At 33.5% G+C, this 14,508-nt stretch overlaps 1 protein-coding gene across 1 annotated transcript in view; it reads right to left on the bottom strand.

The window, feature by feature from the left end:
* Positions 1-14,508, bottom strand: part of col21a1.L (collagen, type XXI, alpha 1 L homeolog) — a 93,501-nt gene that overhangs the window by 18,548 nt on the left and 60,445 nt on the right. Inside the window, 5 exon segments of the mRNA NM_001094389.1 lie at positions 2,804-2,857; positions 5,501-5,545; positions 6,911-6,964; positions 13,785-13,838; positions 13,947-14,000. Of these exon segments, the coding sequence (NP_001087858.1) occupies positions 2,804-2,857; positions 5,501-5,545; positions 6,911-6,964; positions 13,785-13,838; positions 13,947-14,000 (261 nt within the window).

Below are 14,508 nucleotides of genomic sequence, written 5' to 3'. Positions count from 1 at the left end.
AACCGGAGTGCCGCCTTTTTGTCTTCTTGAGCTAATAAAATGACACTACCTCACATACTTGGCAATTTCTTGGCAAGAGTATCACTTAAAAGTTACAGCAATCTGAGATGGTACTGTACCTGATTTAATTAGCAGTAAATGCTTGGGATGCACAAAATCCATAATGGTTAAAGTAAACCAAATACTGAATCTTCCAGAAAAAAATATCTAGAAGTGGATCTTGGATTTGGTGCCTCTCTAGTACTTATACAACTTAGTAGTGGTTTTGTATTGTTTAGGCTAGTTAACATGATAGTACTAGGGTATTATACTGGTGAAATGGGCAGTACCTTGTTTAACATGAGTTTAGTGACTAGGGCTTGTGCTAAATATACTTTTCATCTGTTTTAATCAAAAAAATATCTATAAAACTGTATTATTTTCTCAGCCATATGGCTTTTCTTAAAATGTAGTTGTGTTAATATCTATGTTGATGTTTTGCTATGGAATTGGCTTGTTTATTTGGAAAACTTAATAAACACAATTTGAAAACATAAAAAACTATGTTTTTTTGTTATTTTTTGAGGTGGGCAAATAGGGAAAGTGTAGCTACTCCTTGTTTTGACCTTGAGAGGCAGATAATTAGATTACCAGTATGCAACCCCCTCTTATAAACCTTTGTTGGGGCTTTTATATTAGCAAGCGTCCATATTGCAGGATGCACTGATGATCTAATTATCTACTTGGCAAGGACCAAACATGTAGTAGCTTCAGTTTCCCTGGTTGCTTAAGACATAATGAAACCTATTTTTTAAAATAAAAACAACAAACAAAATGTCCAGTACACAGTCCCTATTCATTGAACTCATGTTGAACAAGGGGATATACTACCCCCGTGTAAGACATTGGAAAGGCAGCCAAGGATAGCAATAAATTTAGCTCTCTCCAATGGTCAGAGAATACCATGGCTGCAGTCATATAGCAACATGCCAGTACCTGTCTCTGAATCTTTTGGTTCAACACTATCATACTGGCAGATGTTTGGTACACAAAATATATAACAATAAATTCACGTTTGTTTGCTCATTTTAATACTGTATATTACAAAAAATTATTTTACAATTTGAAAATTGTTCTAAAAAGCATCCATAAATCAGTTGTTTTATTTCCTCAGAAACTGTTACTTCCAAGAACAGTTTGGAATACACAACATTTATTCCAAAGTCATATTTTCCAAAAGGGAATTCCCAACCTCATCTGGATTCAATGTCGTTTTTCCTTATTGCTATTTCCATCTATTTTTCCCATCCAAAATTAGCCGAAACAGCTAAACAAATGTTCCAAAATGTTTAAAAGATAAATTATTGTTGTTAAGGATCTTCACAAAAACAGGCTGTTGTATTTGCTGAACTCTTTAGCAGATTGTATATTGTATGATAGCATATTAAGCCTGTTAAGGTCTAAATAACTGACCATGGCCATATAAAAGTATTGTAGTCCTCCAAGCTTTCACTCTGTGCCTTCCTAACAATGTGTTTCCTGGCATTTCTTCTTCCCAATGATATTTTTTATGAATTGAACAACTGAATCCCTGGCTTCACACACTATATTAATGTGCAGGTTCTGTTATTTTAGTTCTATATGACTGATGTATTAAAGCAATACCACAGCAAATTACTCAAATAAAGAAGAGTTATTGTTGATCTTTCAACACGGTTACGGTACCTACATTTCTTGTGTCAACCATTGTATAGTCAAAGGGTGTTTCATATGTATAATGTGATAAAAAAGTAATGATATGCCAGTATATATATCAGTATACTTAGGGCTGTACTAATTTAAACTTTTATGTTTATGTACATAATAAATGTTTGTATCATAATATATGCTCTCCTTAGTAATAGTCTCTAATGACTGTCAGAAGAAGGTGAGGTAGACATTGTAATTATCTTTCTTTTCTTGTAGTTCACTTGTTCTCTCTTGTAACCCTTTAAATGATCTCTGGGAAAAGTTAATCTTGAAGGGTTGTTGACCAAAGAGTTAAAGTTTCAGAACAGATTGTGTTGGATTAGTCATTCAGTATAAAAAAAACCCTTCTGGAAATTCCTTATGATGAAATCCTAATCCTAAAAATCTCTCAGGAGAAGCCTAACCTTAAATCATTCATGGGTTGCTGGACTCTTTTGCTGGCATTCATGATCTGGCTAGGGATGTCTCAAGTGTATTTTTCTATTATAAAAGAGTGTTTCCCAATAATCTCAGCCACTATTTTTTCACTTTCCACCTATCACCTTTTATGTTCATCGATTCCATCCGTTTTTTAATGAAGAGCAGAAAATACATTGTATAATAAGTCTGCAACAGAGAAAGGCACCATATGTAATGTTACCACTAATATTTACAGTTTTAAACCTGGATGTTTCTTATTTCAGATCTGGGCTCTTAAAAGAGGGAGGCAGCACACAGGAAGAGAGAATTTATAGTTATCTTAATGTTTTATTATAATTATGAAAGAAGCCCCATCGTTTTTTCTTATTGCTTAAATATGTGTTGCATTCAACCATGTGTTCCATGGTTTCACAAAACAGTTTTTTTAATGGAAATGAAACATATTATTAAAGTAACTTAAAACAGTGCCCTACAGTGTCTCTTGTCTAATGCCAGTAAATACAAACTCTCAGCATTGTGCAAACTGACATAATAGTTTAAAGAAGAGAATCTAGGCCTGCAAAATTTTACTTTTCCCTGGTTTCACGTCTTCTTTGATCTCCATTAAATCTATGCTACAGTTAAAGAAATACCAGATAGTTTTAGTTCAACTTACAGGAGTCCCTGTGGGTCCTCTGGCACCTGGTTCTCCTGAAAGTCCAGTTTCACCCTAGAAGATGAATGAGTTTTAATGTCCTACCACATGTTAGCACCTTATATGTTTAATGTATAGTATAATATATATATATATATATATATATATATATATATATATATATATATATATATATATATATATATATATATAATATTTATTTTTTATTCTTCTAATCTCTCTATAAAATGTAAACATTAAAAAATGAATGATTTACACAGAACACAAAATAATGCAGTGAATTGCTAAACAAATATCATGCTATAAATTATCTCTCATAAAATGCATAGAATTGTTCATCTATATCAGTTTATGTACATAAACATATATCTTCTTAGCTTTCAAATAGCGTCATTAACCCCATCTAAAAAACAAATGCACTATAAGGCTACAAATTTATTCTTGTTGTGACTTTTTATTACTCATATTACTATTCATACCCTCCCCTAATTATATTTCAGTCTCTTGTTCAAATCAATGCATGGTTGGTAGGGTAATTTGGACCATCGATTGCTGAAGTTGCAAACTGGAGAGCTGCTGAATAAAAAGCTAAATAACTAAAAAAAAATGAAAACTGTATCAGAATATCACTTACATATCATACTAAATGTTAATATTACAACAATTATAATTCTAAACAGGCGGAGAGCAGCATCTGTTATCCATAATATCTATTAACCACTGGCACTCATTCTCTCAAAGGTTCAATTAGACTAACATACTACATACTCCAGAGCCAATGATCAATATCACACCCAACTGTTAAGTCCACCTTTCCTTGTTGCAGCTTCTTTATTTTTATGCAGCAGTCTTGACTTCATAAGCTTCCTTGTAACTGTATTTTTCTGCCAACCTCAACAAACAAACATTCCAACAAGATTCATCAGCTCACTCACAGACACTCATCTTTGTGGTAATCTATGAATTGTTTCCCAGATGTTTCCAGAATCCAAATCAAAGCTACAACTGTATGCTGTCTACAGCTAAAGTCCTATATACTGTCACCCTTAGCTTCAAATGCAAATTGACAGTCCTCTCTTCATATACGTATCATATCCTAATTGAAATTAAGATTTCAGACAAATTGTACCCTTTCTACATGCTGCATTTCCAAACAATCTCATACTTTCCTTCAGCCTTTCAAGCATTTAACTATACTCCTAACAGAGTGTCATTTCCCTTAACATATTTTGGTTCTGTAGTTATTCAGTACAAAACTATTTGTGTGTTGTTATTGCATTATTTACTTTATTTGTTACAAAGGTGTTGTAGGTAGTAAACAAGACATCATTACAGTTATTTTAACTACTAAAACAATTAGAAATAACCAAACCATAGGTGTGTGTATACAGAAACCCAATCCCTGCTGAAGTTATTAACAGGCCCTCTATAGAACATAGACACATCACAAAGTGTGGTTAAAACAGCATTTTTAACATGGAAGGAGTTCTACAGGAGCGGGTCTAGGAGTATATAACTCATTTTTGGAGTTGTAGTCAACAATAGCACTGCTCCTTTCTTTACCCTAAACCTTCCATTCTTAAAATTCTGTATATGTTTAGAGGGGTATATTCATTTTAAATACTTGCAGTATTTTTTTTAGTTGCAGCAATTTTTTTCACCCATTGGAGTCTATGGGTGTCATTTTCGTGTCGAAACTTTTTTGCTCATCACTATATATAGATATATTATCAATACCACCAGCTAAATTTTACTGGTGTTGTCTCGACAAAGTCACCAAGTAGTCCCCACATACATTACCGCTCCACGTATCACTGAGGAGTTCATCTAGACATAAACCGTCATCCCCTTCATATTCATCAGGGTACCCAGAGAGTTTATATATGTGGGGACTACTTGGTGGCTCTGCAACACCAGTAAAATTTAGCTGGTCGTATTAAGCACTACACTAGCTGTCTGTCATCTCTGCTCAAGACATCTTAAATAAATTACTTTCCACCATTCCAGTATCGTAGAAAGTAATATGCCCTATTCTAATTTAATGAAAAAGAAAAAAGACTGATAATCCATAAATCCTCCTTCTTCCAAAAAAAATGCCATATATGTCCAGGACTGAAAATTGTGCACAGTGATTATGATGTAATTGCAGAACATATTAATGCTTAAGGGCTATTTGATGCACTCATTTATGCCCCCTAAGAGAGCTCTGGGTCTCCATAAACAATCCGGACATGGATGTTTCCTGATACAAGTAATATAAGTTAATATTTTGGAAGTAGAACTACCAAGTACGAGCAATGAGATACTTTATGAACATCTTTCTGTTAATTACCCATCTGACCCAGGTCAGGCAAGCAACTAGGTGACATAGATAGTAAACTGCTGCAATGTGTTAATATGGGTGGGTCAGTGATGCCATACATTGTGATAGATACTCTTTGTCCCCTTATATTAATATTTTGGACATGACCATTTCCTTGTAGGGTCGATTCTTTCCTAACGCCTACTATAGTCTCTTGTAGCAGATATATTGTATGTATATCTTTAGTTATATACTACTTGTGTACTCAGCTCTGTACTAGGGATGAGCGAATTTATTTGCTGAGTTTCGCAGCAGAAATTATGCTCATAGACTTCAATGAGAGAAAAAAAATTGCCGCGTGTCAAAAAAAACCAGTTATATAATACCAGACATACCTTCAATCCATTTGCACCATCATTTCCAGGAATTCCTGGTATTCCCTTAAATGATAAAAAAAAATAATTCTTACACATTATAATATTATAAGTGCCTTGTGTTCCAATGCTGCAGGTTTACGTTTCTCTTTAATAATAGTATAGGGAAAAATTCAAATTGTCCAATATGTTCCTTCTGTTAAGCAAAATATTTTAAAACAATATTTATCTAGACTTATTTCTAAAGAAGCTATACATTAGCACACAGTCACTTGAATACAGAGGGCTACCAATAATTAAAAAGTAGAACCAGGCATAACGAGACAACAGTATTAGTGAAAAAGGGCACAAGCCAATGTAAGGACAAGTACTGCACAGGTCTTAGGCAGAGGGGGTCAAAAACAGTAAGACAGAACACAGGAGCAGGATGCAGTGACAGACAAAACAAAGTTGCAGGAAAAGATGTGTATGCCCTAATGGTCTTTGTTTGGGTATTGAAACACTAATCGCAAATGAACTTTTTGACCACTGCCGAATTTCAGTGAAAAAAAGGTGCCCCATCTTGCCTTTCATTGCATGCCATAGTAATCTATAGGAAACATTATCTAAAGCAAGCAGATAGGAACATTTTGATGCTGCTTGTTTTCCACCTGATTACTGTAGTGGTTCAATGCATTGTGTGCCTTAGCCCTTACTGTTAATGAAATACTTTTATGATCTTTAGTAAAATGAAATCTTACAATCACAATCTAATAAAAAAAATAAAATGTAAATAGTTTCCTTTTCACTAGTGATGAGCAAATCTGTCCCGTTTCACCCAAAAAAATTGCAAAACTGGGAAAAAATTAGCCAAACTGTAAAACATTTGCGAAGTGTATTGAAGTCAATGGGCGTCAATTTTTTTACGTGCAACAATTTTTATGCACAACTAATTTCCTCACTCCAAATTCAAGTCAATGGGAGTTTTTTCTTGTGGCAACTTTTTTGTCCAAATGCATTAAAGTCAATTGGCGTTTTTCTTATGGCGACTTATTGTCCAAATGCATTAAAGTCAATCTGCATTTTTCTTATTGCGACTATTTTGTTCAAATACATTAAAGTCAATCTGCATTTTTTAATTATGGCAACTTTTTTGTCGTGGCAAATTGTTGGCACAGTTTTGCAGAAAAAATTTGCAGATGGCGAAATGTCGTGAATCCATGGCTAGTGAAAAAATTTGTTCATCGTTATTTTTTACTGCATGATTATCATATATGACAATGTGCAATGTGAAAATTGTGTTTCCAATCATGAGTTAGATATTTCTAGCTTCAGTTGAATCCTTAATCTTGGTGTTGGGTATTAAAAAACACAAAAACTCACTAGTAACCTGCTAAAGTTAAGACCTTGAATAAGTGGAGAAACATTTCTCTTAAAAATATCAATATTTACAGGTAATCCACGGAGACCTTCCATTCCTGGAGGACCTGGTTTTCCTTCTTCACCCTTTGAAAATGATACATGAATATATTAATTTTCAGTGTACATATATAGAATTTCATGAATTGCTCTTTCCTAAAACATTGTTTTCACAGAATATATGGAGTTCAAACTCAGTTCAAACTCAGATTCCTACATTTTCAACAAGATGTTAAGAACATATATATCTTAATATTTTCCCACCAAAATGCTTTTCTTATCATACTGAACTTGGTCATTTTATTAATGTATATAGAAGATTTTCTGTTGAAGTATGCCCTAAACACAATGTACCATTTTCCTAACAATGCCTAAATACAGCATTGATTCCTGAAAACATGTATCACATCCATGCATATTTTTTTAAACATTTTTTGTGACTACTGTAAAGAATGGTGAATACATGGTGAAATCTTGGGGGTATAATTTTCAAATACAGATTCAAATTCTGGCCAGGCTTCCTATCAATTCAATTGTTTTGTGTGTTTAGCAAAATATGGGCACAAAAAATAAACTAACATTAAAACTTACCCTTCTTTGCAGTATCTAGTAAAATATCTATATATAATACACAAAATCCATGAATATCCTGTAAATTATATCCTTATAAATGGTGAGTAGTGATGTCATCAGTTATAAATGGTGAGTAGTGATGTCATTTTTGTCACGTCTCACTAAAACTTGTGTATTATAATAAATAAAGTACCCCATGTTGCAAGATCTGAGGATATTAGAAGTTACCTCGGTGTTCCATGACTAATGTATAATTTACATGTTCCATGTATAATTTACAGGATATTCATGGCTCTTGTATATAATATATATATATATATATATATATATATATATATATATATATATATATATATATAGTATGTATATATATATGTAGTATATATATTATATACAGTATATATATTTATCTATATATGTGGATAGAGATTATAGATATATATGCTCTTTTTGTATAGAGGTATTATGTGCATCTGTGTGTATTTCTGAAAATTTTTGTCAGTAATGTAGGTTCTGGATGCTTGATTGTCCAAATGTGGACATGCCTGATATCATGGCGAGTAACAGGGCCCAATAGGTAAGTGCTGGGTAAAACAGAGGGAGTAAGGAATATTTAAACAACATGCTACATGTGAGAAATGCAGAGCTGTCATGTTTAGTAGGACTGTCTATTTGCCCTGATAATTAAACAAATAACATTTCATTTTTCATGCAATAAATATGACTAGAAAGCAGATGTAAGTAAAAAGGAAAAAAAATGATATATATATATCTCAAAACACATTTGCAAACTGTTGCTTCTCCAGAATATTATTGTTTGCACATTTTCTCCCAAGCTGACAAATTTAGGTACTGCCAGGAATGAATTAAAGGCACAAAAGTGTACCCTAAGCTCTCCCACTACGAGGCTTGTCCTGTAGTTTATTTAGAAGTCTCTAAGTATATTATTCCCTGTTAAAAAGTAAGCCAACAAAATGTAAGGTATGCAATATAGGTTTTAAGTTGAAATCTATATCTTACAACATATAACTGCTGAGTATTTATTAGTACCTTCAATTTATAATGTTAAACAAGGAACACATGTTCTCTGTGAATTGCATACAGACATTTGGCACAGCTGTTTTACTGAAATATGCATACAACAAAAATTACAATCAGACATTGTTATGCATTGTTTAAAACAGTGCCAGAACTTGGCAACTGGAGCTTCAAATTAATTATTTCATACAGTGAAAATTACATTTTGAAAGCATGAAATGTCCCACCATGAGCGAGGGGCATTTAGTGAAATAATTTAATCTCAATTCATTCTTAATACACATTCACTTAACGCTCTATTAATGTAGCTGTCTGCACTTTGGAATATTTAAAATATATTCATTTTAATGAAGCAGAACCAAAGCAGATGTTGAAAAGAAAATGTATCCAATACAATTCTATGGATTACAAAACCATATCAACACTCATCTTTCATTTCAATGGAATCGTGAATATAGCTGTCCTGCTGAATTGTTTTCTTATCTCAATAAATATCATTTGCTCTAAATGACAATTGAAGTGAAAATGGTATGTATGCTTAAAAAGCAGTACAGGTAAGAGACCTGTTATCACGAATGCTTGGGACCTGGGGTTTTCCGGATAAGGGGTCTTTTCGTAATTTGGTAATCCATACCTTAAATCTAGTAAAAAATGTATTTAAACTTTAATTAAACCCAATAGTATTGTTTTGCCTCAAAAAAATTATTAATTATATTTTAGTTAGGATCGAGTACAGGTATGGGATCCATTATCTGGAAAGCTCAGAATTATGGAAAGGCCTCCATGTCATCCAAATAATCCAAATTTTTATAAATGATTTTCTTTATATTCTGTAAAAATAAAACAGTATCTTGTACTTGATCCCAACTAAGATATAATTAATTGGAAGCAAAACAAGCCTATTCTTTACTATTTTTTTAATGTTTACATGATTTTCTAGTAGGCAATATGAAAATCCAAATGACGGAATTATCTGTTATTGGGAAAACCCCACGTCCAGAGCATTATGGATAACAGGTCCCATACTTGTACAAGGTCATTTTTATATTGCAGAAAAAAAGTAAATCAATTTTAAAAATGTGGACTATTTGATTAAATTTGGGTGATGTCCTTCCTGTAATTTGGAGTTTTCTGGGTTTCAAGACAATGGATCCCATGCTTGTACTACACACACTACGTTTATATTTCAGGGTTGCACTAATAGTAAATTTGAACTGTACAGTAAATAGGGTTGCCACAATTTTAGAATAATGTGGAGCGGATCCTCAAGGTTGTGCTGTGACATCAATGGGAGGAACTATGATGTCACAGAGAAGAGGTTGTGGCGTTTAGCGAGCAGAGTCCTATTGTGAGGGGTGGATCAGCAGCAGAACTAGCAAGTGTAAGAGCTATGGATGGAGAAATGGATGAATTAGAGTCGGGCCGGGGTGGATTAGAGTAGTTATTACAAATTTACTAGTTAGTATATTGCTGGTGAATTTGAAGTGCCTTTGCTGGTATTTTATTAGCTAGATCGGTAGAATACAGAGTTTTGGTAATTAACATAAATTTGGATAGAGCAGAAGCTATTACAATGTGAAAATAAATTCATAAAGAAGAAGGCACACATGGCTAAATTCAAGTTCAAGTATTAAGATATGTATTAATGGGTGTGCTCTCATACTGATCTCATAGTAATGTTGTGTCATGTGACCTGTTCGCTGTAAATAAAGTTAAGACTTCTTGAAGGAAGAGAATAATGATGTATGTGTGTAGTTTCTGTTCTGTCTGAAAGAAAGTTGAAAGTTGGATGACTGTAATCTGAAAAATCAATAAAAAAAATAAAGTATAAAAAAAAAGGAAAGTTGAAAGCTCATGTGAGACTGAGCTAAAACAACATACCGGTTATCCAATCTTTTAAGCAGCAAGTTTATTCAAATCATGCAGTACATCTGTGTGTTTTGATTCTCAGTGGATCTCCACCAGGATTGATAATCCTATATGTACTGCACCATGTGATTAACAATGTGAAGTTGGATCTTTTAAAGTTTTGAACTTTATGAATATTGATTTCTGAATTGTCCAATGCAGTGGAAACTGCTGATGAAAGAACTGTTATTAGCTTTAAGCCTCAACTTTTTCTTACCACCTTCATTATTAGTATGTTTTTGTATATAGGTAAATTTAAAGGAACAGTTCGGTGTAAAAATAAAGACTGGGTCTATAGATAGGCTGTGCAAAATAAAAAATGTTTCTAATATAGTTAGCCAATCAATAAAGGTTGGAGTGATAGGATGTCACATAACACAACACAACTTCCTGTTTTCAGCTCTCTAACTCTGTGTTAGTCAGCGACTTTAAGGGGGCCCACATAATTGTTCAGTGAGATTGCAATTGATCCTTAGCATGCAGCTCAGATTCAAAAGCAACAGTTATGACCCATGTGGCCCCCCTCAAGTCACTGATTGGTTCCTGCCTGGTAACCAATCATTGGAAACCAAGACAGCTGCAAAGCAGGAAGTAGTGTTCTGTTATGCTAGACATCCAGTCACTCTAGCCTTTATACATTACATTTTTCGCTATCTAACTATATTAGATACATTTTTTATTTTTTCAGCCTATCCATTTACCCAGTTTTTATTTTTACACAATTCCTTTAAAGTGAAACTCCAGTCTTATTATAAAATGATTTGTGATACACAAGGGCTCATATAGAAGTTCAAGAGCAAATGCAAAGCGCAGCAGCATGTGCAAAAGTCAATTCACAAATGTACTTGCATCAGTACTGTATGTGCTGATCTATAAAATACATATAAAAACAGAAATATTCCTATTCTGTTTGGTTATGCCATAATGAGATATATTGTATGTGTCTTATGTTTAATGGCCTCTGTGGCCTCTGAGGATCCGGCAACCTCCCAGTCAGTGAATGCAAGAAGATATCGGCATACAAGGCATTCAAGTTGCAGGGAGCACCCTGCTTGTTTTAATGTGCGGAAATACCGCACATTAAAACAAGCAGGGTGCTCCCTGCAACTTGAATGCCTTGTGTGCCAATATCTTCTTCAATTCAGCTATCTTCATAACCTTCAATGCCCTTAATCAGTTTAGTTGTCATTCTGGTTATGTTTTAGAAAGAAAGGCATAATCGGCTTGTCCAGGATATTAGACAAAGGAATAAGGAGAAGTAAAGCTTAACCAAAGAAGTAGGATAGAAATATTGTACATTAAGTTTTGGGCTTCTGTACAAGTCCAAGGCAACCGCATCCATTTAGCAGTGCAGAATTGTGCCTCCAAAGATGCCCCAGTAGCTCCACTTCTTATTTTCTGCTGATTCACTGCAGTTGGGGGTTGTTTGTACTGAAGCAGTTGTACTTGCAAATATATTAGATAGGTTCAAGAGTAGGTTGAATGCCTTGTTAGCAAGTGAGACAATACAAAGTTACTGAAATAACTGAAAATATTCAGAGACCGTTTCTATGACCTTTGGAAGTCAGAAAAGACCTCTTAATGGTATCAAATAAGGATTATTTGAAATTGAAGATATAATTGTCTGCTCTAGGTTTCATATGATAATCCAAACATTTTGGGCTTTTCCATCAATTTCACGAAAAATTCCGACTTGTCGAACATCAAATCTGAAAAATCAGATTTTTCGTGCAACAATCCGAAAAAGTCACGGTTTTCACACAACAATCCAAAAAAGTCAAGGCGTTTGTCAATCAGATTTTTTGTGGTTATAATGATAAATAAGGGTAAATCGTGCATTCTAGTTTGGTCAGATTTTTTCTATTAATTAATCGGAAAAATTTGGATTTTAGTAAATAACCCCCTATATATAATTAACTTACATAAAAACCACAAAGCGTTAAAGGGCAAGTCAACCAGAAAATAATAATTTGCCCAATAAAAGAAAACATAATTCTTAGCAACTTTACAGTATACATTTATTAAAAAATGTCAGTGCTTTTAAAGTTATTTGTAAAAACAATTGCTATTGAAAGCAGCAGTTGCTTAACTCCTGGTTGTTACTTTTTAAACAATGTTGCAAAAGTCTTGTTGCAAAGACAGGTCTGTTAACCAGGCCTTAAACTTAAAAACCTTAGAACATTTGTGATGAATGTACTGTATACTGCAAAGTTGCTTAGAATCATGTTTTCTTTTATTTGGTAAAAAATTAGTTTTTCTGTTGACATTCTCTTTAGGGTCAGGGCACACGCTCAGTTTTCTGAAGTCGCCGAAGTTTCCTTGTGAGGCAACTGAGGGTGACTTCGGAAAATGAAGCGCTCCGAGTGCCATCCCACCAGTAATTTACATTCTAGCCAGTGGAAGGCAGTTCGGGGCGATTAGTCGCCCCAAAGAAGAGGAGATTTGTTGTCGGGCAACTAATCTCCCTGAATCTGAACGTGTGCCCTGAGCCATAAGGGCAATGACACATGAGGAGATTTGTTCATTTTTTCAAGAGGGTATAATTTAAAAAATAGGTTACATTTTTTTTGTTCAAATGACATAAAAGCAGCATACAAAAATTGTCATCCTCTTATCAGTGTGGCAATTCTGTGCAGACAAATCACACAGAATTTGGAGGAGATTAATGGACCATACAAGAGATTTGTTATGGGCAACTAATCACCTCCTGTAATTGCCCTAAGAGGTAAATTCTTTATCTTTACTGTAGCATAAATAGTAACCCAAAGGATTTTTGTTTAAGGTAAAAACAGATTTTCTTCCTAATTCCTGGCTGACATACCAGTAAGATTAACACATAAAAAGATAATGGAATGCAGATCTATTCGATCCTGTTTTTGACCATCCTGTAAATGTAAGAAATGTTTCACCAGACTCCACAATGAAAACAGTTTGTGAATATAACACTGTAAAATAACAATATATAGTGAATAAAGTACCCCCTCTTGTAAAATATAAGGATATTATAAGTTACCGAGGAGTTTCATGACCATATAAAAACACTAAGGCCAAAGGCCGAGTGTTTTTATACAGGTCATGGAACTCCAAGGTAACTTCTAATATCCTCATATTTTGCAACTGGGGGTACTTTATTTATTATAATACACAAGTTTCAGTGAGTCATGTGACAGAAATGACATCACAACTCACCGTTTATAACTGATGACATCAGAACTCACCGTTTATAAGGATATAATTTACAAGATATTCATGGCTTTTGTGTATTATAAATGATTACTTGCTGTGCTACAGAACTTGATTTACCAATATAATTTTTTTCCAGTTTAAATAGGTAACCAGCTCTATATATGTTTGTATACAGTTATTTATAGTATATTTAGAATATTACCTTTTGTCCAGGATATCCTGGAATTCCATCCTTCCCATAAGATCCTGGTTCTCCCTATTTTAAGAAATATATTAAAATAAGGATTAAAAGATAATTACTTAGTAGATAGTATACTAGTAGATATTATGAATAAATAGTGAAATGAAAAGCAAATGTACTTACATGTCTCCCTGGTTTTCCAGTAGCACCATTACCTCCTTTGTCACCTTTAGTTCCCTATAAAAATTTAAAACAAAAATAGTTTGTAATAAAACATTTTTTCAACTAGCTTCAATAAAGTTAAAGTCAGATTCTTACAAAGTACCTGTACAGATTTTAAAGGATTATGTGGCAGCAGTATTTTTAAATATACAGTAAATGCCATATTGTTGATGTTAAGGCTGTATTTCTGGCATGTAGAGGAGTAATGAATCTCTTATCCCACAATGCCATTTCTCATTGTCCTATTTAAAAATGCAATTATTTGACTAATTTGCTACTTCTGTAGCAGTGACCTGTCAAAGTCATATAGAATTCAGTGGCAGAAGTCCCATTTGAAGATGTTTGTAGCCATCATGATTTTCAGGTTTTTTTTGGTGGTTTGCACTCGAAAACACAATTGATTTGAGCTATTCAAGCTGAGTTATTGCATTGATTCAGGTTTTTTTACATTAGAGTTTTTTTTTTATAAAAAAAGTTTTCAGTTCTTAGAATAAAATAAATCATAGCAAGATTTGTAGTGGGG

This window comes from Xenopus laevis, chromosome 5L (assembly GCF_017654675.1).
Source record: "Xenopus laevis strain J_2021 chromosome 5L, Xenopus_laevis_v10.1, whole genome shotgun sequence".
Classification (NCBI taxonomy): Eukaryota; Metazoa; Chordata; class Amphibia; order Anura; family Pipidae; genus Xenopus; species Xenopus laevis.
The sequence above is the reverse complement of the archived record's forward strand: the minus strand, read 5'-3'. Positions and strand labels throughout refer to the sequence as shown.